Genomic DNA, 27,080 nt, shown 5'->3' on the forward strand with positions numbered 1-27,080 from the left:
TATCACTATAGAAGTGGTTCTCAACCTGGTTCTCAGACACCCAGCATTCAGGTTTCAGAATATCTACAATGAATATGAATATGTGTAACAGATTGTTCTGACCTGGTTTTACAGCCTGCTTTACTGACAGACTACTCAGTAATTACTGTGGATTCTTTTGGATTTGTATTTGGTAAATGAGACTTTTATTACAGGTTCTAAAATACACGATTAAGATATATACAATGATTAACCAATATACACAATGATTATAACTGAAAAGAAACAATACCTATAAACAATCATTACATCATTGGTCATTAATTACTACATACATCCAGGCTTCCTTATCTGTGACGCTAGGAGTCTCTTGACCAGGAAAAGCAATAATCATTACACCACTGGTCCCTACATCCAAGCAAAGCAAGGAGTCTCTGGACCAGGAAAAGAAGCAACAAATAATCATACATCCATTCATCACTGCTCCTTAATCTCTACATCCAGGCTCTTTACATCAGCTGAGAGAGGCCCCTTTTTCAGCGAAGCCGGAGTCTGACCAGGAGTCTGGTTCTATGCAGTGCATCCACCCATAGATGAGCTTCTGGCTTCACTGTTCAAAGCTCCCCTTTTTATTAGTTTCTTTCAGAGCCATGAAAAATTACAAAGATGTGCAAGAGAATATAGTGTCATGCTCTTGGTTTCAAGTAAACAAGCCACTGGCCAGATGGCTTATCTCTTGACCCTTAAACATGCTCCACTTCCCTTTTGTACCAAATAAATCAGACATGACTTCATCTTGTTTTAGAATAAAAATTAGTTTCGGTCAGAAAACAGGAACTTTAAAGTAGACTGTCAGTTTAGAGCACAGTTGAAAAACAATCTTTAAAATCTATTACACAGATTTACACACAATGGAGGCAATGCACAATCATTGTGGATATCCTGGGACATACTACTTTAGTCTTGATGAAAGCCAGTCCAACTACCACTGTGGTATGATAACTGCTGCTTCATGAATCCTGGAGACTTCTGGATTCTATGCAGAGTTCACCTCCTTACTTACTGGGTGCACAGAGAAGAGAATTTCCCACATTCCTCATTTGTGCATCCATCGGGATTCTGTGAATGGCCACTGCCATGCCTTCCTAGGGAGGACTGAGGATATCCAACCTCAGGAGTAGCCGCCTAGTGGTTAGTGCAGTGGACTTTGATCCTGAGGAACCGAGTTTGATTCCCACTGCAGCGCCTTGTGACTCTGGGCAAGTCACTTAACCCTTCATTGCCCCAGGTACAAAATAAGTACCTTTATATATGTAAACTGCTTTGAATGTAGTTGCAAAATACCACAGAAAGGCAGTATATCAAGTCCCATTTCCCTTCTGTCCTGGTTTCTTCCTCATCCTCTAGCCAAAAAAGAATGGTTTTAACTATTTCTTTGATAAAATCAATGAACAAAAAGCCTCTGGCAGAGACTTTCTCCTTTCCTGTAGAATAGAAAGGTTTGATGGGAATCAGTGAAGCCCTTATCTCCGGAGAACCTCATTGGGTGAGCATATCCCAAAGATTAGGCTCAGAACCAGTGCACTATAGTGACTATCACGCTTATTTTCAAAAGAGAAGGACGCCAATCTTTTGACACAAATTGGGAGATGGGCGTCCTTCTACCAGGGTCGCCCAAATCGGCATAATCTAAAACCAATTTTGGGCGTCCTCAACTGCTTTTCATCACGGGGACGACCAAAGTTCCCGGGGGCGTGTCGGAAGCATAGCGAAGGCAGGACTGGGGCGTGCTTAACACATGGGCGTCCTTGGCCGATAATGGAAAAAAGAAAGGCGTCCTTGGCCGATAATGGAAAAAAGAAGGGTGTCCCTGACGAGCACTTGGCTGACTTTACTTGGTCCATTTTTTCTTGCGACCAAGCCTCAAAATGGTGCCCAAACTGACCAGATGATCACCGGAGGAAATCGGGGATGACCTCCCCTTACTCCCCCAGTGGTCACTAACCCCCTCCCACCCTAAAAAAAACCTTTTTAAATATTTTTTGCCAGCCTCAAATTCATACCCAGCTCCCTGACAGCAGTATGCAGGTCCCTGGAGCAGTTTTAGTGGGTACTGCAGTGCACTTCAGGTAGGCAGACCCAGGTCCATCCCCTCCCTACCTGTTACACTTGTGGTGGTAAATGTGAGCCCTTCAAAACCCACCAGAAACCACTGTACCCATATCTAGGTGCCCCCCTTCACCCCTTAGGGCTATGGTAGTGTTGTACAGTTGTGAGGAGTGGGTTTTGGGGGGGGGGGGGGGGGCTCAGCACCAAAGGTAAGGGAGCTATGCTCCTGGGAGCAATTTCTGAAGTCCACTGCAGTGCCCCCTAGGGTGCCCGGTTGGTGTCCTGGCATGTGAGGGGGGCCAGTGCACTACAAATGCTGGCTCCTCCCATGACCAAAGGGCTTGGATTTGGTCGTTTTTGAGATGGGCATCCTCAGTTTCCATTATTGCCGAAAACCAGGGATGACCATCTCTAAGGTCGACCTAAATTTCACAATTTGGGCGTCCCCGACCGTATTATCCAAACGAAAGATGGACGCCCATCTTGTTTCGATAATATGGGTTTCCCTGCCCTTCACCGGGATGTCCTGCAAGGACGTCCTCAGAAAAACTTGGGCACCCCGTTCAATTATGCCCCTCTGTGTGTGAATAGAGGTGCATGCTAGATCAAGAAGTACAGTATGCACAAGTTCTATCTTAAAGTCCTCCATGCTATGTAGCCCATAGTAAATGGGTTGTTCGCATGGTGGTGGTGTTTTCTTTCATATCTCTATCCAAGATTATAACCCAATCACACATTCCCCTTCCCTTTTGACACCCTCTACTCCCAATGACAAAATAAAGGGACCCAATATTTCACCAGTTGACTCTGTTACCTACCATTTCCAACAATGTCTAAAAAGATATGCATAAAAAAGAAACTCCCTTTGTCCCCACTCTTGCCAATATCCAAAATGATGCTGGCTGACCACCTGTGGTTAACATAAACCTTTATGTCCAGATCTGGCACACTGGATCTGACATTTACAATGGCAAAAATGTTCATGTACCCAGAAGTCCAATGATCTAACACTGTGGTGTAATACTAGAGATAAAAAATAAATGGCCAGACTCCTGAATACCTTTAAGATGGGATATTAGGGAGTTACTAGTTAAGCTATAAGATCTATCTAAAGTAGAACAACAGTGGGTTCAACTAAAAAGCACCAATGTAAATGCAAGAAATCTTTATAAGCAGTTAGACATTTTTCAGTCCTCTTCAAAGACTGCAGATGCTAACTCCACAAAAGGCACAAGAGAGGCCACATCCTTATGGGTTACCTGATGAGTCCTTGGAGTCTGACACACCCATTCAAATGATTTTAAACACAGACTTTAAGTACAGTTTCAGAAGGAAAAATGTCTGTTTCAATATTGACTAGAAAAAAATATGTGCAGCTGTAGTTTGTGCAATTACTTTTCTGGGTAAAATTAAATGCATACTTTTACAAATGAAACAGTGTGCACATATTGCAGTCTATGCATAGGAATGCCTGGTTTCTCTGCATAATACATTGCAGTTTTAAAAAATTCCACTTCCTCATATAAACCCCCCCATTTTACATGTAGAAATGCCCTTGAAAATTGCTCTGTTAAATCTTTGAACAAATATTCTTGGTAATGAATTGTTTATGTTTATTGTATGATTTGATATACTGCATTTACTAACAAAAGGTCAAGGTAGTTTACAAGTACATATCAAATAAAAGCATAGAAAAGAACTACAAAATCAAGATAGGACAGAGCACACAATCACTCATAATATTAGTCAGGGAAGTTGGGCAAGTAGGAAGGATAGAAAGAAGGAGAGAGAAGGTAAAAAGAGGGAAGGTTAAAAAGGCTACTATCATTCAAAATTATCTAGTGGGTCATTTATCTGTGCAGACTACATATAAGGAGGCTAGGCAGCAGGTAGGTCAAATGCTTGCTAAAAGAAGGTGGTTTTTAATGATACTTAAAATTTGGACAGGGAGAGCTCAGATCTAATAGTAAGGGGAAGATTATTCCATAAGCTTGGAGAACGGTAAACAGTATAAAGGAGTAGAGGAGTCACCTAGTGATCATAGCAATGGGCTCAGAACCAGAGAAGTCAAAATCCAAATCGCTCCTTGTGTTCTTGGGCATAGCACTTGACCCTCTATTGCTTCAGACTCAAACTAAGGGCTAGATTTACTAATGTGTAGTAAGGAATGCATGTTAATTTGCATTTAATGCATACTAATGTGATTAAAACAAGTTATTAGTAAATAGGCCCCACTGACAATATGGCATTTATGAATAGCATGTGTAAGATTGTAAGCTTTTTGGGGACTGAGAAACAGATTCTGTACCAAAATGTAAGTGGCTTTGAATGAAAAATCTTGAGCTAAATCCAAATAAATAAAGAAATACCTGGCTATTCTGTTTCTCTTCACAGAGTAATTCCCAAGGACTGTTTAACAGATGTGTTCTTGCAACAAGTCCTGGTGTTTGTTTGCAATTAGATGGCCATGAAGCTGAAGAGTTCAAGCAAGTTGCATAGTTTTCACCTGTGCTGTATTGATACTCCATGCTAGAATTACAATTTGATTCTATAACTGGTAATAACTAGCAAGGAAAGATACAAAATTAAATGTTATCAATGTAAATATATAAGCTTCTCAACTAGTATATCACAGGAAAGTTCATCCTGTGCTTCAGACCCAACATAATATTTTCCTAGACCTATGAATCAACTTCCTCAACACTGCTCTGATTTTCTGTGGAATTGTATGTGCTGTACCTTATTTTCAAGGAACAGTGATTACCAGACAAGTCCTTTTATACATTCTTTAAAAGATTTTTTGCACAAAATGTTGGAGGATAAATGATCAAAGACTGTTTTAAATATAATTTATTAAAAAAATGGGACTTATGATTATAACAAGATTAAAACAGTAAGGGCCTCTTCTACCAAACCACGCTAGCGATTCCTGGCACAGCAATGCCGAGAAAGTCCATTCACTTTGGGCTTTGTCAGCATTGCTGGCAGGGAATCAATTTCAGCATTAATTGAAGTTGCTACATTTGCTGGACATCTCATTGCCCCACATATAATGGTCCCCACTACACTAAAAAAAAAAAAAAAAAAAAAAAGATTTTTAAATCTATAAGAATTATCATTACTATGAAAGCTTTTTGAATAGAAAGAAAACAAAAAACAGAACGCAAATCTTCCCCAAATTGCGCAGACTGCAGAAAGAGAGGAATAAGCCAACCACAGTGTCCAAGAAGTAATTTGGAGACGCGTAGTGCTGTGATGCTGCAAGTTATATTATTCTTAAAGGCATTTGGAATGTTACCATCAAACATATAAATTGCGAGTGACCGTACTCACCCGCAAATGCGCAGTAGACACCGAACGTTCAAGGAGGAACACTCCAAACCCCGCCTCCACCAGCAGCTCCTGTTCCTGTACCGAACGTAATGCAGCCAATAGGGAGGGGAGGGGCGTGGAAATCGGAGGAGGACGTAATGCAGCCAATAGGGAGGGAAGGAGGGGGCGTGGAAATCGGAGGAGGACGTAATGCAGCCAATAGGGAAGGGAGGGGGCGTGGAAATCGAAGGAGGACGTAATGCAGCCAATAGGGAGGAGAGGGGGCGTGGAAAACGGAGGAGGACGTAATGCAGCCAATAGGGAGGGAAGGAGGGGGCGTGGACATTGGAGGAGGATGTAATGCAGCCAATAGGGAGGGGAGGGGGCGTGGAAAACGAAGCGTAATGCAGCCAATAGGGAAGGAGGGGGCGTGGAAATCGAAGGAGGACGTAATGCAGCCAATAGGGATGGGAGGGGAGGGGAGGGGGCGTGGACATTGGAGGAGGATGTAATGCAGCCAATAGGGAGGGGAGGGGGCGTGGAAAACGAAGCGTAATGCAGCCAATAGGGAAGGAGGGGGCGTGGAAATCGGAGGAGGACGTAATGCAGCCAATAGGGAGGGGAGGGGAGGGGGCGTGGACATTGGAGGAGGATGTAATGCAGCCAATAGGGAGGGGAGGGGGCGTGGAAAACGAAGCGTAATGCAGCCAATAGGGAAGGAGGGGGCGTGGAAATCGAAGGAGGACGTAATGCAGCCAATAGGGAGGGGAGGGGAGGGGAGGGAGCATGGAAATTGAAGGAGGACATAATGCAGCCAATACGGAGGAGAGGGGGCGTGGAAAACGGAGGAGGACGTAATGCAGCCAATAGGGAGGGAAGGAGGGGGCGTGGAAATTGGAGGAGGATGTAATGCAGCCAATAGGGAGGGGAGGGGGCGTGGAAAACAAAGCGTAATGCAGCCAATAGGGAAGGAGGGGGCGTGGAAATCGGAGGAGGACGTAATGCAGCCAATAGGGAGGGGAGGGAGGATGGAGAAGAGAACCACCATTACAAGGGCACAGCAGGAACGACGAAGTGGCCGAGGCAACTAAAAAAACCCGCAGCAGAAACCAAGCAGGGATCAAAAAACGTTCTGGGGCCAACAGAAAAAGGTAAACAGGTGCATTCACTCACAGCACACACACACACAAGTCCTGCTTTGCAGCATGAAGCAAAGACATAGCTGTCCCGCCCCTTTGGCTCACTGAACAGCAGGAGTCAGCAGAAGGGGCGGAACAACAACATGTATGCGGGAAGGGGGGAGGGAGACCGGCACACGACTGAAAAATGAGCCTGCGTTTCAAACTGCTCTAACAACTGCCTAAAAGGAGACACTGAACCTCCACTGCCACAAAGCTCCAACAACTGACTAGACGGAGACACTGAACCTCCACTGCCACAAAGCTCCAACAACTGACTACAAGGAGACACTGAACCTCCACTGACACACAGCTCCAACAACTGACTACAAGGAGACACTGAACCTCCACTGCCACACAGCTACAAGGAGACACTGAACCTCCACTGCCACACAGCTCCAACAACTGACTACAAGGAGACACTGAACCTCCACTGCCACACAGCTCCAACAACTGACTACAAGGAGACACTGAACCTCCACTGACACACAGCTCCAACAACTGACTACAAGGAGACACTGAACCTCCACTGCCACACAGCTACAAGGAGACACTGAACCTCCACTGCCACACAGCTCCAACAACTGACTACAAGGAGACACTGAACCTCCACTGCCACACAGCTCTAACAACTGACTACAAGGAGACACTGAACCTCCACTGCCACAAAGCTCCAACAACTGACTACAAGGAGACACTGAACCTCCACTGCCACACAGCTCCAACAACTGACTACAAGGAGACACTGAACCTCCACTGACACACAGCTCCAACAACTGACTACAAGGCAACACTGAACCTCCACTGACACACAGCTCCAACAACTGACTACAAGGAGACACTGAACCTCCACTGCCACACTGCTTCAACAACTGACTACAAGGAGACACTGAACCTTCACTGACACACAGCTCCAACAACTGACTACAAGGAGACACTGAACCTCCACTGCCAAACAGCTCCAACAACTGACTACAAGGAGACACTGAACCTCCACTGCCACACAGCTCCAACAACTGACTACAAGGAGACACTGAACCTCCACTGCCAAACAGCTCCAACAACTGACTACAAGGAGACACTGAACCTCCACTGACACACAGCTCCAACAACTGACTACAAGGAGACACTGAACCTCCACTGCCACACAGCTCCAACAACTGACTACAAGGAGACACTGAACCTCCACTGACACACAGCTCCAACAACTGACTACAAGGCGACACTGAACCTCCACTGACACACAGCTCCAACAACTGACTACAAGGAGACACTGAACCTCCACTGCCACACTGCTTCAACAACTGACTACAAGGAGACACTGAACCTTCACTGACACACAGCTCCAACAACTGACTACAAGGAGACACTGAACCTCCACTGCCAAACAGCTCCAACAACTGACTACAAGGAGACACTGAACCTCCACTGCCAAACAGCTCCAACAACTGACTACAAGGAGACACTGAACCTCCACTGACACACAGCTCCAACAACTGACTACAAGGAGACACTGAACCTCCACTGCCACACAGCTCCAACAACTGACTACAAGGCGACACTGAACCTCCACTGCCACACAGCTCCAACAACTGACTACAAGGAGACACTGAACCTCCACTGACACACAGCTCCAACAACTGACTACAAGGAGACAATGAACCTCCACTGACACACAGCTCCAACAACTGATTACAAGGAGACACTGAACCTCCACTGCCACAAAGCTCCAACAACTGACTACAAGGAGACACTGAACCTCCACTGCCACACAGATCCAACAACTGACTACAAGGAGACACTGAACCTCCACTGCCACACTGCTCCAACAACTGACTACAAGGAGACACTGAACCTTCACTGACACACAGCTCCAACAACTGACTACAAGGAGACACTGAACCTCCACTGCCACACAGCTCCAACAACTGAGTACAAGGAGACACTGAACCTCCACTGCCAAACAGCTCTAACAACTGACTACAAGGAGACACTGAACCTCCACTGCCACACAGCTCCAACAACTGACTACAAGGAGACACTGAACCTTCACTGACACACAGCTCCAACAACTGACTACAAGGAGACACTGAACCTCCACTGCCACACAGCTCCAACAACTGACTACAAGGCGACACTGAACCTCCACTGCCACACAGCTCCAACAACTGACTACAAGGAGACACTGAACCTCCACTGACACACAGCTCCAACAACTGACTACAAGGAGACACTGAACCTCCACTGCCACACAGCTCCAACAACTGACTACAAGGAGACACTGAACCTCCACTGAGACAGGGAGTACTAACAGCTCACAAGCACTCTCACTCACTCACTCACACACTCTCTCTCATTCACTCACTCACACACACACACACACACAGAGACACCCAAGCACACACACACACTAGCTGCTCACTCTCACACTCACTGTCTCTTTGGGAGGGCAGGGAACAGAGGACGGTGGCTTGACATGGGGTGAGGAAAGAGGACAGGGGAGGGTTGCTGGACATGGGGGGAAGACAAGGAACAGAGCAGACTTGCTGCACATGGAGGTGAAATTAAAAAAACTCGCCCGTTTTAACGGGCTTAACGGCTAGTCCTATATAATAAAAAGCACCTCCAACATTCTGAATGAAGCTAACTCCGTGGCACTGTGGCAGTGTAGGGTTCGTAAGTCTGTCATTCAGCGTTTCATTGGCTCACTGTCCCCACCCTCACGTCGAGGAAACGGAACGCTGCGTAGTTGCCAAGCAAACACGACATCACAGGAACGAAGAACCAATCAGACAGAACGGAACTTGGAGGAGGGAAGTGGAGTGGATTGAATACGAACATCAGTGGAGGCAAGTGCACAGAACGGAAGGGAAGACAAACATTTAATCACTTTGTCACTCACTCACACACACACACACACACACACACAATCACTCTGTGTATCTCTCTCTTACACTGTCTGTAAAACACACTGTCACTCTCAGTCTCTCACATGGGCAACTGTATGTTGCATTCTCACGAGTAAGGAGCTCTTCTGATGTGATTGTTAAACTGATTGAAGGGCCTGAACAAGGAAAACTTTTACCAAATTGTAACACAGTTTACACAAAAACTATTGTATATAAAGAAATCTTACACATGTAAACAATTATATTCAGAATACAACCGTGGAAACATTAATGGCAGGAACTCATTACACTACTAGTGCCCATTTCATTGCGTTAAGAAACGGGCCTTTTTTACTAGTCTTTTATATTTGTTTTGCTGGCTTTAAAGAACCCCTGACGAAGGTTCTGTATGTTGAAACATGGCCCATGTTGGGTTGCTGCGTCATCATACCTCTTTTGAAGAATAAACTTTGGTCTTCTTGGACACTATGGTTGGCTTATTACACTCTTTTTGCAGTCTGCTTTTTAAATATCACAGGGTTTTGTTTTGTTTTTAATTATTATTATATGGCTGGAGTGTTTTAGAGGTTTTTGTCATTTCATAAAAAGACACAACATATATACCCTATGTGCCTTTTCTGCCTAAAGCACCCTGTTAAGTTGCTCTCATTACATAGAGAAATTTTTAAATAGAACCTATTAACTAACAACATGCGGGGGATGCCCAAGCCCCTCCAGTCAAATAGCTTCGCAGCCCGAACCACCCCTGGTGTAAGTAAGTTGGCAGCATGTTTTCTAAACCACCAACACCAACACCAACACTCCTCGCACATGCTCAGTTCATGCACACAAACTGAGCATGCACAGAGTCCTGGCGTCGACTGCTAGAAAGTATGCTGTCCATTTCCACTCTCACAATAACAGCACAGTGCATAAACAAACTACTGTTACTGCTAAATTTGGTGTCTCCTTATTAGATGTTCTGACTAGAGTAGCCAGAACTCTCTTCGTTACTAGTGCTGTAGCTAACATGGATCAGACCAAATGGTCCATCTAACCCAGTATCCTGCTTCCAACAGTGGCCAATCCAGGTCATAAGTACCTGTCAGAATCCCACAGAGTAGCAAGATCCCATGCTACCAATCCTAGGGATAAGTAGTGGCTTTCCCCGTGTCTATCTTAATAGCAGACTATTAATTTTTCCTCCAGAAACTTGTCCAAACCTTTTTAAAACTCAAGATACACTAACTGCTAGGACTATAGATCTTGATGTGCTCTCCCATCACATGCAGGCCAACAGCTGAGGAGGCAGGAGCCAAAAACAAAGATTTTAACAAAGCACAGGGTATTTTACTCCCGGCAAGTTCCTTCAAAAACTAATCTCCACCCCTGATTGTAATACTTGTCAAGTGGAACCCCTCTTCTATCTAGAACCAGTGATGTAACAGTAAAGTAAAAGCATATTTGATCATATTCTTCCTTGCTGAAGGAACATCACTGGCTCCCTATAAAGTATAGAATTAAATACAAAATCTTGATTTTAGCTCATTGAGCTTACGATACTGGAATCCTGGCGTATTTGCACTCTCTTTATTCCTTTATCAGCCCATGTGTACTTTGCAACCATCCCAGACTAATCTTTTTAATAGTGCCTTCTCATAAGCAATTATGGCTAAATGACACCCACCAAACTGCTTTTAGCTGCGCTGCTCCTTCACTGTGGAATCCTTCCCTTTAGAGTTTAAATTTAAACTTTTTTTTTTGAAACTTAAAGCAGTCCTATTTATATTTTCAACATTTTTTATCACACTATCTTTGGGATTCTAGGCAAAGTACAACTCAACATTCACAATCCAATACAAAAACTATACAGTACAGTAACCAGCAAATGTAAAATTCATAATGTCAATTCATGAACGTCAAGCACACAGACTGAATGCCTGACCAAATAAAAAAAAGTCTTTAGAGAAACTTTAAAATCCTTCATGTCCTTTAACGAGCAGCTGTTCAATGGTAAATTGATACACATTTTGGGTCCTACGACATAGAATATAGATGATTGATTTTCTTCAAGATATATCATGTGAAAAGAAGGCACATTCAACAAATAAGCAGCTGCAGACCACAAACAACACAAGAGTTGATGCAAATGCAAAGTAGATGATACCATTGGAGAAATCTTATTAATGAAAACCTTGAACACCAACAATAGAATCTTATAACGGATGCAAAATTCAATTGGCAGCTCATGTAATTCCATCAAAACAGCTGTAATATGTTCTCATCTAGAATGTCCAGTAATCAGTTTCGCAGTGGCATTCTGCGCAATTTGCAGGGATTTCAAAACTCATTTTTGAAACACTGTTACAATAGTCAAAATGGGGACAAAATTATACTTTGCACAACCATTCTAAAGTTGTCATCTGTCAGAAAATGCTTCAGATGCCTCACCACTCTTAGGGCCCTGTTTACTAAGGTGCACTAGCGTTTTTAGCGCATGATGAAAATTAGCATGCTAACCGTGTAAATGCCCATAGGAATATTATAGGCATCCACACAGCGCGCACTAATGCTTAGCATGAGCTAATAACGCTAATGTGCCTCTACTGAGGCTTATTAAACAGGGGAGAATCACAGAACTATTTTTTTCTCTGTCTCCATCCACTGACAGCTGAGGGGGGATATGATAGAGGCCTACAAAATACCGTGTGGTGCAGAACAAGTAAATGTAAATCAATTTTTTAATCTTTCAAAACATACAAAGACTAGGGGACACTCAAGGAAGTTACATGGTACTATTTTTAAAATGAATAGGAGGAAATATTTTTGCACTCAACAAACAGTTAAGCTCTGGAACTCTTTGCCTGAGGATGTGCTATCAGCAGTTAGCGTATCTGGGTTTGGATAAGTTCCTGGAGGAAAAGTCCATAGTCTGCTATTGAGAGAGACATGGGGATTCTGTTAGGTATTTGTGACCTGAATTGACCACTGTTGGAAGCAGGATACTGGGTAAGATGGACCACTGGTCTGGCCCAGTATGGCTGTTCTCATATATCTCCAGTTGCACAAATAAACTTAAATCAAAATTGTATAGTTATCTCACCAGTTCATTTCTGATGGATTCTGACAAATGCTTCATCTTGTTTGTCTTTCTTTGCTGCTGCATGCTGATAGAAATTAGAAATATGATGAGCTTGCAAGATATAGTCTTCCACTTTTTGATTAAAAAACTAAAATGACTTACTTGTTCAACCTCTGATAAAAACAAGTCAGTGAAGACACACCTAGGGCAGTAGAAACTCTGGAAAGCTTTAATAAAACCACTTCAGATCATGAGCAGTAAGAGATCCATGTTGAAAATCCAGACCAACTATCACTTAGAGAATATGATCAACTATAACTGCTTATAAAAGATAAAAATGGATTGTGTGATTCCACTGAGCTGTCATCAGTGAACATACATTACAGGTAAAGAATTCAAACCTCTCTGAAGACAAGCAGCCTCAGAAAGAGTTAATATGGGGCCTACTATGTATAGTCGTCTTCAAATGAAAAGTGCAAAACAAAACAGCACAACAAAAGAAAGATAGACACAAAAGTTAAAAGAGACAATGAGAACAACGAGGGGGCTTGCTTCAGCAAGGTCTTTTCCCACAAAGAATAAAAGAAAAGCCTTAGTGAATCAGGCCCTGAGAAAGCAATGTGTGGTCTTAAACACATACACAAACAGAAGACAATTTGTTCAAATAAGCAGAGAAAAGGACAAAAAATGGAATTGACATATTGTACTTAAATAGTCTGAAATGTCATTAAGTCAAGGCAAGCTGCTGCTGGGAGAACTGTGTCGGCTCTGTGGCGCTTTCCTGCTGCGGTCCTTTGATCACCAGATCGGCTAGAAGTGGTTCGTTTTCGGTGCCATTCACCTCTACTGTTGGTCAGCAACCTCCTTCCTTTCCTGAGAGTGGTCCCCAGCACTGCCTCTTTTCTACTGCTGTTTCCGTGCTTCGGAGGAGGAGCCCCATCTTCGATGCTGGTCAGCTGTTATTTGCCGGCAACCTCCTTCCTGACAGCTGATCGCTGCTGCGGTTTTGGCCTGTGAGGGGATTCCGGAGTTGCCTCTTCAGCGTTACTGTTTGGGTGGAGGTGCCCCAACTTCGATGCTGGTCAGCTGTTGTACACCGGCATCCACCTCCCGATCAGCTGCTCTCTGCTGCAGCTTTGGAGCAAACGGATTCCAGCGCCAGCTCTCCTGCCTTGCTGTCTGAAGTGCATCCGACAGATTCCAGTTTCGTCGAGGGAACTCAGAACAGCAGTTTTGTGACCATCAGTCCACTCCCTACTAGTCTGGATTGTACTGCCTATATGAAATATGAAACTATTATACCTTTTTTTCAGGTCCCTCTTCCCACTACTGTCTTGCCCTGTTCTTCATATCTCGCTCACTGATAACTTTATTCCCATCATTCAGTTTCCACAGCCGGTCTAGCCTACAATCGGATAAAACCAGAGGGTCCTGCAGAACTCCACCTTCACTATATGGTCAGACCTGTCATCCTAAACCTACATCATCCCCCAAACGACAACTCTTATGTATTTCTCCCTCACCAAACCAGACAACCCTCTTTCAAAATCTCCTCGTGGGCTACATTAATGCCAGATCGGTGGCTAACAAAGCAACTATTATCTCTGACTGGATCTCAATCGAACGTCTTGACTTGCTTTTTATCAGTGAAACATGGATTCCTATCCAACAAGATCCCATTCTTCTCGATTTATGTCCTCCAGGATACAAACTAACACATTGGTCTCGCCAGGGAAAAAGAGGAGGTGGCATTGCTTTGATCTACCGCTCCCATTTTACTATTGATATTACAGCGGATTCACTAACTCCTCAACTTGAAATTGCCTCCTTGAGAATCACCAACAAATCGTTGCATGGCCATTTAAATTGCATTCTATTTTATAGACCTCCTGATAATTGGAATCAATCGCAAACTATCTTTACTGACTTCATCTCCAACGTATGTTTAACTAGTCCTAACATTATTATTGTAGGTGACATCAACATCCACCTAGAAGATACCACATCGGCCAGTGTGTGGGATTGCACTGATTTCCTCCTCTCATGGGACTTTTCTTTATCATCCCTACAAGTTACCCATACCAAAGGGCATTCCCTCGATCTTCTTTCATACAAATTAGCCTTTCATAATAATTTTTGTATTAAAAAATTTAAATGGACAGAAACTCCATGGTCCGATCACTACAAGTTAAACTTAACCCTTTTATGGCGAAAAAAGGGTCCCCAACGCTCACCAGGACGTATACCTTACAGTTTTAGAGATAAGATTGACCCTAGGGACTTTTGGAAAATGGCTTATGACACTCATTGGACAGCTAGTACGGATTCTAACTCCTTCCACTTCGACTAGGATGCTAGGGTGCAGAACCGTCTTAGATGTTTTAGCTCCTGTACACACTCGCGCAACACACCGACAGAACTTGATGCCTTGGTATAATAGTAACATAGTAACATAGTAGATGACGGCAGAAAAAGACCTGCATGGTCCATCCAGTCTGCCCAACAAGATAAACTCATATGTGTATACCTTACCTTGATTTGTACCTGCCTTTTTCAGGGCACAGACCGTACAAGTCTGCCCAGCAGTATTTCCCACCTCCCAACCACCAGTCCCGCCTCCCATCACCGGCTCTGGTACAGACCGTATAAGTCTGCCCACTATCCTCGCCTCCCAACCACCAACCTCTCTTCCCCCACCTGCTCCGCCACCCAATTTTGGCTAAGCTTCTGAGAATCCATTCCTACTGCACAGGATTTCTTTATGCATATCCCACGCATGTTTGAATTCCGTTACCATTTTCATCTCTACCACCTCCCGCGGGAGGGCATTCCAAGCATCCACCACCCTCTCCGTGAAAAAATACTTCCCAACATCTTTTTTGAGTCTGCCCCCCTTCAATCTCATTTCATGTCCTCTCGTTCTACCGCCTTCCCATCTCCGGAAAAGATTTTTTTGCGGATTAATACCTTTCAAGTATTTGAACGTCTGTATCATATCACCCCTGTTCCTCCTTTCCTCCAGGGTATACATGTTCAGGTCAGCAAGTCTCTGCTCATACGTCTTGGAACGCAAATCCCATACCATTCTCGTAGCTTTTCTCTGCACCGCTTCCATTTTTTTAACATCCTTCGCAAGGTACGGCCTCCAAAACTGAACACAATACTCCAGGTGGGGCCTCACCAACGACTTGTACAGGGGCATCAACACTTCCCTTCTTCTGATGATCACACCTCTCTCTATACAGCCTAGCAACCTTCTCGCTACGGCCACCGCCTTGTCACATTGTTTCGTCACCTTCAGATCCTCGGATACTATCACCCCAAGATCCCTCTCCCCCTCAGTACCTATCAGACTCTCCCCGCCTAACACAAGTCTCTCGTGGGTTTCTACTCCCTAAATGCATCACTTTGCATTTCTTCGCATTGAAGTTTAATTGCCAAACCTTAGACCATTCTTCTAGCTTCCTCAGATCCCTTTTCATGCTTTCCACTCCCTCCCGGGTGTCCACTCTGTTGCAAATCTTAGTATCATCCGCAAATAGGCACACTTTACCTTCTAACCCTTCGGCAATGTCACTCACAAATATATTGAACAGAATCGGCCCCAGCACCGATCCCTGAGGCACTCCACTACTCACCTTTCCCTCCTCCGAGCGAACTCCATTTACCACCACCCTCTGTCTGTCCATCAGCCAGTTCCTAATCCAGTTCACCACTTCGGGACCTATCTTCAGCCCATCTAGTTTATTTAAGAGCCTCCTGTGGGGAACCGTGTCAAAAGCTTTGCTAAAATCTAAGTAGATTACGTCTATAGCACGTCGATGATTCAATTCTCCAGTTACCCAATCAAAGAATTCAATGAGATTCGTTTGGCACGATTTCCCTCTGGTAAAACCATGTTGTCTTGGATCTTGCAACTTATTGGCTTCCAGGAAATTCACTATCCTTTCCTTCAGCATGGCTTCCATTACTTTTCCAATAACCGAAGTGAGGCTTACCGGCCTGTAGTTTCCAGCTTCTTCCCTATCACCACTTTTGTGAAGAGGGACCACCTCCGCCATTCTCCAGTCCCTCGGAACCTCTCCCGTCTCCAAGGATTTATTAAACAAATCTTTAAGAGGACCCGCCAGAACCTCTTTGAGCTCCCTCAATATTCTGGGGTGGATCCCATGAAGAACTTCGAACACTTAAAATACTTACTCGACGTGCTGAGCGGTCCTGGAGAAAAAATAAGAATGAGCATACTCTTCACACGTGGAAACAAGTGCAGCAAAAGTATAAATATTCAATACGACAGTCTAAACGGCAGTACTACAAAACCAAATTAGGTCCAAACTTTAGAGACTTAAGGAAACTATTTTACTTTGTCAACAAATTAACAGATTCTAATTCACTGACCACCACTTGCACAGATATTCCACCTGCTGACGATCTTGCAACATACTTTCAGGAAAAAATTACTAATTTGCAGAAAACAATCCCACAGACCACTGCTGACATTGATTCCTTTCTCCAATGTCTCACACCTATCCCTGGTGAACATCCTGCAGACCGTTTCTTGTCTACCTTTGCCCCACTCACCTTGGAGGCTGTCACCCAGGGGTTTCACAAATTTTCCAAGAAGTACTGTCAGCTAGACCCTTGCCCTAATTACTTGCTCAAATTAGCACCTTCATGCTTTCTTGCAGACCTTACTACCTACCTCAACTTTATGCTTGAGCACGGCTTATTCCCTGTAGCACATGGCAACATATTACTTACGCCAACACCAAAGGACTCCAAGAAAAAAAGTGGTGACCTTACCAACTATTGCCCTATTGCTTCAATACCACTTTTTGTAAAACTGATGGACAGCATGGTGACGAAACAACTTACAGACTATCTTGACAAGTTTTTCTGTTTTTCACGAATCTCAGTCTGGGTTTCATTCCCTTCTCAGCACTGAAACCGTGCTCATCACTTTACTTAACAGCTTTCGGCAGGAAATAGCTCACAGCAAAAGTCTACTGTTATTAAAGTTCGATATGTCAAGTGCTTTTGACATGGTTGATCACACCATACTGCTGAACCTTCTTGACAGCCTAGGAATCTGCGGACATGTTCATAACTGGATCAAGGGCTTTCTCTTGTCCAGAACTTACCAAGTAATCGCCAACTCAGATTTATCGCAGTCGTGGAAAGCAACTTGTGGAGTCCCTCAAGGCTCTCCGCTATTGCCAACTCTCTTCAATATTAAGATAATTCCACTGGCCAAGACCTTAAGTAACTTAGGACTTAACCCGCATATTTATACTGATGTTACTATTTATATTCCCTTCAAAAATGACTTGTCCGAGATTTCTAGAGAAGTTAACCGCTGTTTAAATATGATGTACTTTTGGGCATCTTCTTTCAAACTCAAGCTGAATGCTGACAAAACACAAGTACAGACCTCTCGCATTAATTACCCCCACCTTACACCTTCCCAAACTAGATAGCCTCAAAATTTTAGGAGTCACCCTTGACCGCTCACTTTCACTCGACAACACATTAACGCCACCACAAAGATGTTCTTCTCGCTGTGGAAACCAAAAAGAATAAAACCATTTTTCCCTCGAGAGGTCTTTTGCAACCTCATACAGTCCATCGTACTATGCCATCTGGATTACTGTAATGGAGTGTATGCTGGATGTAAACAGCAACTAATTAAGAAACTGCAGACGGCCTAAAATACAGCGGCCAGATTGGTTTGTGGAAAGACCAAGTTTGAGAGTGCCACGCCCCTCCGAAAGAAACTACATTGGCTTCCTGTCAAAGATCGTATCACCTTTAAACTCTGCTCTCTAGTTCACCAAATTCTATATGGTGAAGTACCTGGCTATATGATAGATCTCATCATCCTACCACTTCAGAATACATTCCGACTCTCCCGTTCATATCTTACCCTTCATTATCCAAACTGCAACGGCATCAAGTACAAGCCCACGTATGCTACCTCCTTCTCTTTCATTAGCACTCAGCTTTGGAATTATTTGCCGAGGACCATCAAAACCATCACAGATCATCTAACTTTCAGGAAATCTCTGAAGACCATGTTATTCAGAAGTGCTTATCCCACGGCCTCTTCCAGTGTCTCCACTGCTGGAAGCGTATCGATCTAGAGACATTTGGACACATCCCCTTCCCTCTTCCCTCAAAGTTTCCCTCCACCTTCTGTCCATTCCTACTCTTCCCCACTATCTCTTGTAGGTTTTCTGCTGTATTAGCTTCATTTTACTGCATTGGCGTCTGCCTCTGTGGTGCTTTGTAAGCCACATTGAGCCTGACACTGTTGGGAAACTGTGGGGTACAAATGAGATAATAAATAAATATTATTTCTTTATGGAAAGTGTGGTGGAAGCATAGAATAGCCTCCTAGTAGAGGCTGTGTATGTGAGAATAATATCTGAATACAAGAAGCCAAGGAACAAATACATAGGATCTCTGAGGGAGAGCAAGAGACTGTGAAGTTTAGTGCATGGGCAGACTGCATAGGTCATATGGTCTTTACCTGCAATCATTTTCTCTGTTTCTGCGATTCTTACTTACCAGTTCTGAGTGTAATCTAAGCATATTTTCAACGGAATAGTAGATGGTGACATAGAAAGATTCACATTACATTTTCTAAGTGGGACTGTTGTCCCTTTATTCATATTCACATGCACTGCTTTGCTCAGAATACCTGTAATTTGAAAAACTAGAATTTAAGATCTAATTCAACAAGAGTTTGTTATATATAGAGTGCAATACAATGATCATGTAAAAATATCAGATTATATATATATATATATATATATATATATATATATATATATATATATATAAACATTTTATAAAAGTAACTAGCTTCTGTGTATAGTATGGAGAAAAGTCCACTAACAAGTCGCCTCAGCCCAATATCAAAAAAGATGCCTATTTGATTAAAAAAAAAAAAAGACTCTTACAATAAACCCCTGTAGTACACAAATTCTCTCACACATATACTCCATGCATGTACATGTCACAGAATATGCTCAGCAGTCCAAAAAAGCAGAACATATCTTGAGTAGTTTAAAAGGTTTTTATTCTTGCCACTTTAAAACAGCCTGATGTGGTCATGTTTCGCCTCTCTAGAGGCTGCGTCAGGGGCTACAGCTGCATAGCAAAACATACAAAACAATTTAATAAAAGTAAAAACATGATATATCATACAAAAATAAGTACTCAAATTAAAACTATTATAAGGATAAAATTAATGCATAAGTATTGCCACACTGGGATAGACCAAAGGTCCATGAAGCCCAGCATCCTATTTCCAACAGTGGTCAATCCAGGTCACAAATACCTGGCAAGATCCCCAAAAAGTTCAATACATTTTATGCTGCTTATCCCAGAAATAGCAGTGGATTTTCCCTGTCAATTTAATAATGGTCTATGGACTTTTCCTTTAGGAAGCTGTCCAGACCTTTTTTAAACCCCGCTAAGCTAACTGCCTTTACAACATTCTCTGGCAACGAATTCCAAAGTTTAATTACACGTTGAGTGAAGAAAAATGTTCTCTGATCACCTCAACATGAAGATGTTAATGCTTAACATCAGTAAGTACCACATTTATATTTAAAATAATGTAAAAAAAACATTCACAACAATAAATAATGACAGTGTTAATATACATGTTAATTGTCTATTTTAAAACAAGAAAATTCAAAGTTTGATATTGCACTAACACATCCCTCTAAGCCACTGTATATGTAACACACGTTAGAAACTAGCATAAAATGTGACTGATTAGTACGAAATATACATGCTACAACATAAAAGGGACACATACCTATTAGGGTCCTGAAAGGCACATACACCTAATAGTTAGTAGACAAATCCAAGAAAAAGCAGCAACAAAACTGCACAGCATAAGTCAGCAGAGAAAAGGCAAATCAATGAAAAGCCATACCAGAGACTCAAAAATTGTAAAGCTCAAAAGAGAAAAAGAGAAAGCACCCAGAAGACTCACAGCTAGCAGCAGGATCCATGCTCACAGAACAACGCCTCCTCAGTTAGCAGCAAATACACTAAAGCTGTACTGACATGTAGATTTAAGCTTCCTGTTAAAGGTTAAAGTTTACTGCCCAACCAATTTATAAAAAGGGGGTAAAACAAACTCAAAAACAAATAAAATACATTTAAAACATTTCTTACTAGCTGGAAATAAATCAATAAGATAAAGAAACATTCAAAAAGACCATAAATAATGTTCTACTAGAAATCATGCATAATTAATTAAATCACCACGTGAAGACAAAAAATTATCTTAGACCAATCCCAAAAATGAAAAAGACAACCTCTCCCCAGCTAGAAACACTAAAAAAAAAAAAAATCACAACATGATCACACAAAATGAACACTCAAAATGTTATTGTGTTCCAGGCAGTCATATTGTTTATGTTCCAATTATGTCATCGGAATGGAAGAAGTACACGGATCAATTCAAATTTCACAAAAATGAACAAGATACCCATCTGGAAATGCTAATATTGCAAAACGAACAAACATGATTTGTGTGTTCCAGGGGCCATTTTGTTTTGCGCAGTAGAGATGGATTTGTGATGTACAGATATAAATGCACCTAATACTGCTTTGAAGCAGGTATAAATATATGCTGGAGCCTATTTTATAGGACATAATTTAGTTATTATCCCCTTTCTCCTGGCATTATATGGTTTCACAAGATACATCACATGATGCCTTAAAACATTGAGGCAATCTGTTTCAACATTTGTATATGGGTAATTATTTATTTATCACTTCAGGAGCATATTTGTTCCACATGTTTACACAATTCTGTGAAGTTTACCGATTTGAAAGGATTTGGTATGTACTTCAGATTATATTTTTTATGTCTATGCGGGGTTGTTATATATGGTTACCTTATGTATTACTTCTTCTATACATTTTTATGTACTATGCTGTGTATTTATATGTTTTTATATATAATTTTATGTTGTAGACGCCTGAGGAAGGCTCTGCAGTCAAAACACAGCCCATATCGGGTTAGATTTATCACTGGCAAATAAACTTTTGAACACTTTTCCCTGTGGTTTGACTTGGTTATTTGATACAGTCCCACTTCCACCCTTACTGCATTTTTTGTCTTTCCCTATGGAAGGTGTGTGGACCTTTTTTGTTCTTTCTTTGCCTATTTTATAAAGGCACATAGATGCCTATATTGTCTTTATAAAATGAGTGGAATATTTTCATCACTTTTGTACTTATCCTATAGAATTGCATTTATCTTAAACTGATTGTATAGAATAAGTATAAAAGTGCATAAACATTCCACTATTTTCTGTTTTGGATTGTGGCATTTGTTGATTTTTTTTTTTCTTTTGGTGACTGCCTTCATAGAACAAGCATTGGTCAGGTACTCTTTGTATATTTTTAGATGCCTTAGTTTTAAATTCTTCCCCACATGAAAATATATTCTAATCAAATAAATAACACACTTACTGTTCCTTTCTTTCTTCATAGATATCTGGTTTACAACATAAAGGTTAAGGAGGTCTAAGCTAACAGAATTGTTTTTAGTGGGTGATATTGATTCTTCCAGCATCTCCATCTTTGATTTAAGCTTTTTCTTTTCAAAAAATTCCTGCAATATTGGAAAACAATGAAAAATTAGAAATAAAACGTTACAATAACATTGAAAAATGCCCTCTCCACATTGCACAACACTAATGTAACTCCACCAAAATGTAAACTGTACGCCACTTTGAACCAAAATTTGTTTTTGGATAATAGTGGGACAAAAGAATACATAAATGGTAAAATTATGCCTTACCTGCTGATAATTTTCTTTCCTTTAGTAGCAGCAGATGAATCCAAGAACTGGTGGGTTATGTCCATCTACCAGCAGGTGGAGATAGAGATTACAAAGCTGAAGGCAGTGATACCAGACGGCCAGCTCCTCCTTTACCTCAGTACATGTCTCATCACAAAGCAAAATCAGACAAGAAACCAGGAAGCCTTCCTCACCAACCACACAAAACAGAAACTTTTCAGTATGACTTAAGAGAAACCACGACTGCAATGGAGTCCTCTTCAGTAGTTTCTGTTCTCTTTCCTCTTCTCCTTTTTTTTTTTTTTTTTAAGAAACTAAAGACCAGGACAAGAACAGATAGGCAAAACAAGTGCGGCTGACAAAGGGTGGGATCCTGGATTCATCTGCTGCTACTAAAGGAAAGAAAATTATACACCAATTAAACATATATTTCTGCTTTGAAATAACAATAGCCCTAGTGGCTACTTTGCCATTCCAGCTCCTACAGAGAGAAAAATCAAATCTAATGTTCAAAATTTGTTGGATTTTCTAGGATTTTAATACTTTTTCACATTCATGTCAACATAAAGAAGGGATAAGAGTTTGATTTTCATGGAAACAGCAAGCAGCTATAAAGAAAGGAAGAACAAGTTTTAATAGAAACTCCAGTTAACGACAAGAGAAGAAAGGGATGTCTGTATGATAAGGAGTGTAACTCAAGTTAAAAACATAGTCCCATGAAGACTTATTTGAGAGTAGAAACCTTCAAATTTGCTCATTTAAGGGGTAAGAGGTCAACATCTTACCAGATGGCCATGAAAATAAGACCAAGGAAGACCAAGGTGCTAGAAGAACCTTTAAGACTGCACAGTTTTCTTTGCAGTGCATCCTGAAGAAACACAAGGATGAGGGAAATCAACAGATTAAATGAGGAAATTGTCCTTTCTGCCCAGCACAGCTCAACGTCTAGTATATTCTATAGAGATAGAGCGCTTCCTAGCCTGAACCAGTAACGTTTCTTGTGGCGTAGGAACTGGTCGGCAGATATAATCTCCAAGGGCCACCTAAGTTACCCTTCAAAGGAAAACTGTTGTTTGGGGATAATCTGGACACTTGGTGAACAGTCTGATCGAGTCTGAGACAAACCCTCTTCCAGAGGATCACTAGAGTGTGGTGTGTGGACAGGAGGCCATTACTGAGAAGCCAGGCAGCATACCTTTTGTCCTGTGGCCATACTCTTAGCAGACGTCCATATTAGACGATAGAAAGTGTCCATTAGAAAACCAGCCCCATTTCCAGCCAATCCGCCCTGACACCCCTTCCTCCCCACCTTTTGCTGGGAGACTGCTCAGTCCAACAAAAACATGCCCTGGCCACTAGACCTCTGCATATAGATGCCTGCAAGGATAAGGCAGACACATCAAAAGCCAGTTTCAATAAAGCCTGTGCCACAATCCTTGGTATCCTTCAGGGCTGTGCTTGCTTCTACTGGGTTAATCTTTGTGTGACCACTGATACCATGCATTCACCTTGCGGAGCCATAAGACCATTTCTTTTGCCACCAGAATGGGATAGATATGCACAATGGGTCTTATACCTTTCAACCTTGTATCTGGAGCATCCTATTCTGCTGTTATCATGTCTTTAATAGCTCTGTGGACAGGGAAGGCCTGAGAGGGTTTCTTAATCCCTTCCAGGAGAGGATCCTCTGCCTTTCATAATCTACAGGCTCCAATTATTTAATCTTCAGCACCAACAAAACCTGAACAATTAAGGGGAACAATTTGTCCCTACAAAAGATCCTGGCAACTGAAATGTCTTCCCCTGGAAGAACCTCTTCTTCTGATGACCAGTCCTTGGATCCATCCCTCAATCCCCAAGGCCTTCCCCATTCAGGTGCAGAGTCTTTCAAAGCCAAAGACTCCCTTTTGAGGTACTTGTCATCCAACAATAACATCAAACTCTTAAGTCCCAAGGGGCCCTCTTTCATAGACTCCAGCCCACTCACGGAGCTCCCCTGAGCATCTGCTAGCAACCCTTCCCATAAGCAGAATGGGAGAAAACCCTGGGACCGAGACCACTAGTGTGCTGTACCTGTAACTTCTGAGGGCCGTGAGGTCTCCTTTGCAGCCATATACTCACCAACTCAGCTTAACATGGGGAGGCCTGATTCCTCATCCTCAGGACCCATAATGACCGTGGGGAATTTCCAGCCAAAGGGCTGTGCTCTGCTTCTACTAAATGTGCCTGCCAACTGCTGAGGTTCACACTGGAAAGAACCATATCAGAGCGCTACTGCTTACAGCCCTGACAGCATCTACTTGAAGAGGACTGATGGCTGCTACACACCGAACAGGGCAGCATATACTCAGGCTGCACTACCATGCGTAACATGGTAGAACCACTCACTGTGGTATGAGTGGTGGTATGGTTGTTGCTGATGTACATTTTCATGGGAATAAAAACAAAATGTACAGTCTTTGTTTCATACTGGCTGATGATCAGAGCATACCATGGGGGCAGTTCTTTGTATTTTGCATTGTTCAAAGTAATGATGTTTGCAATTTCACTGTTGTGATGTCAAGACTGTCTGATAAATAAACATTAAAAAAAAAAAAATAACCACTCATTGTGGATCTATCTTGGCCTTCTTCAGCCCCAAAGAAGTTGGGCACTCTCTCCTTCAGCTGTTATTGCAAATTCTAGGCCTTTCACTACCAGCAGAAAAAAACCTTGGCTGCCACCACACCAAACTACTAAACTGCTCCAGATGATCCATTAGACTTTTTTTTAATGTAATGATCCTGTTCCCAGGGGACTCTCAAGGTCCTCCTCCCAAAAGTTGAGGAGGGAGGACAAAGGAATAAAAAGACTAACCCTGGAGGGGCTAGATGGAGGCAAAAGTGGGGAGGAAGGTCCCTGGTACCACCACGAGTAGCACCCCTAGGATAACAGAAAGCCCAGCTTCTTGAACAGACCAAAAATCCTCTCTCTCTCTTTCCATTGTTCCCTCTAAGCTGGGCAGGAGTCCTTCACCTACAGTTCTGCCAGTGGGAGGTGCTGTTCTGCTTTTTGGTAATTAATTACTTTGTATTAGTGTTGATTTTATTTCATGTTGTTTGATTTGTTTTATTATATTTTATTTTGTAAGTATCTTTGTTCCTCGCTTAGAATATTTCAGATATAGTGAGTTAGAAATAAAGTTGCATTATTATTACCACATTTTCAATACTGAGGGACAGAAACTCTGCAGGACACCAGGAAACCTCCCTGCCCCTAGTAATTGAACACAATATTGAAGAACCACCATCCATTGGCAGAACTGCAGTTGGAGGACTCCCACTCAGCAGGGCCGCCGAAACATATACCCGGGCCAGAACAGGACCACTGCAAGCCACCCCCTACTTGCACTGCACCTCACACCCGCCCATCCTCTTACCTTTCTGTCTTTGCCTCCGGGGGGTGGGGCTCGGGATCGGGCACGGCAATCTGCTTTCTGTATGCCTGCTCCTGTCCATGCCAGGAGTAAAGACCTGGACGACTGCATTAGCACAATATTGTGCTAATGCAATCATCTGAGTCCTGGGCAGCACATAGGAGCTGGGAAGGACAGACTCGGAAGCAGGCAGCAAGAAGAAGCCTGGCGGACCTGGGGAATTTTACACCCCCGGCAGCCCTGCCACTCAGTGTAAAAGAAATTTTTCTTTTTCTTTTTTTTAGATTGAGAGATCCCCAATTATAATTTTTCTACTATAAATGCCTCTACCATCTGATGGACACTGAAAAATCATGACTAGTGAGGCATTGCACAGGATTCTTAAATGGTGATATCATCCGTTAGTGGTTCTCAGTCTCCATCTGCTGGTAGAAGGCAAGCCTACACATCTGGATGGGTGCTAACGAAACAGGTGTTTTTGGCTACAATTAAAGCAGGCAAGAATTTGCTGATTCCACTGGCACAAAGAAGGACCCAGAAAGAGGCAGCATGGAGATGTTTCCAACTGTCCCCATGCACATATTTCCTCCCAATCACGTTTGCTGTTCTTGCAAACAGCAGCTAATCTTACTTTTTTTTTAACTGCTATGGGCCAGCTTCCAATGGTTAAGACAAAAAAAAAAAGATTAGCTGTTTGCAAGAACAGCTAATTGTAAGGAAGGAGGTGCAGAGATGTGGTTGAGACAAGAGAAAGATTGTAGGCCACATATGGGCTCTCTGAGGGCTGAAAGAAAGGTACTCTTGAATCAGTTTTGGCTCATGGGGTATAGTATGCCCATCTTTACTAATACTTATTTATGACTGAAAAATCAATCAGATTTATGTAAAATAGATTTTAAAAAAGCAGCATATATGAATGATACATTGAACTCCAGGGAACAAAGACAATCATTAAATTTTGGTTGTAATTTATTTTGGCAAGGCTAGGTGATTTAAACAGAAAGTAATCCTGTATAATAATTTGAACTGTTTTCCCCCATTACTTTACAGTTATCTATATCAGAAATCATTTGTAGCTTTACTTCTCACTCAGTCAATTTTCTATAGTCCTTTTATAATTTATTTATGCCCTTTTTCAGATCACTTATGAATACATTTAAAAAAAAAAGTGAACCTAGCACTGATTCTCGAGAGACAGAATTTTTACTTTGTTATTGCAAGTTAAATAAAAGCTTATTTTTTATGCAATACCTCAAATATAAGGTAGATGCCAAAGTACTCTAAA

At 42.3% G+C, this 27,080-nt stretch overlaps 1 protein-coding gene across 1 annotated transcript in view; it reads right to left on the minus strand.

Moving 5' to 3' along the window:
- Nucleotides 1–27,080, minus strand: part of C10H12orf40 (chromosome 10 C12orf40 homolog) — a 51,903-nt gene that overhangs the window by 23,237 nt on the left and 1,586 nt on the right. The window contains exons 3-6 of the mRNA XM_030216770.1: nt 22,050–22,191; nt 19,116–19,248; nt 12,570–12,633; nt 4,458–4,652 (exon numbers count right to left, since the gene is read on the minus strand). Of these exons, the coding sequence (XP_030072630.1) occupies nt 4,458–4,652; nt 12,570–12,633; nt 19,116–19,248; nt 22,050–22,191 (534 nt within the window). The remainder of the gene's footprint in view (nt 1–4,457; nt 4,653–12,569; nt 12,634–19,115; nt 19,249–22,049; nt 22,192–27,080) is intronic.

Source organism: Microcaecilia unicolor, chromosome 10 (assembly GCF_901765095.1).
Source record: "Microcaecilia unicolor chromosome 10, aMicUni1.1, whole genome shotgun sequence".
Classification (NCBI taxonomy): Eukaryota; Metazoa; Chordata; class Amphibia; order Gymnophiona; family Siphonopidae; genus Microcaecilia; species Microcaecilia unicolor.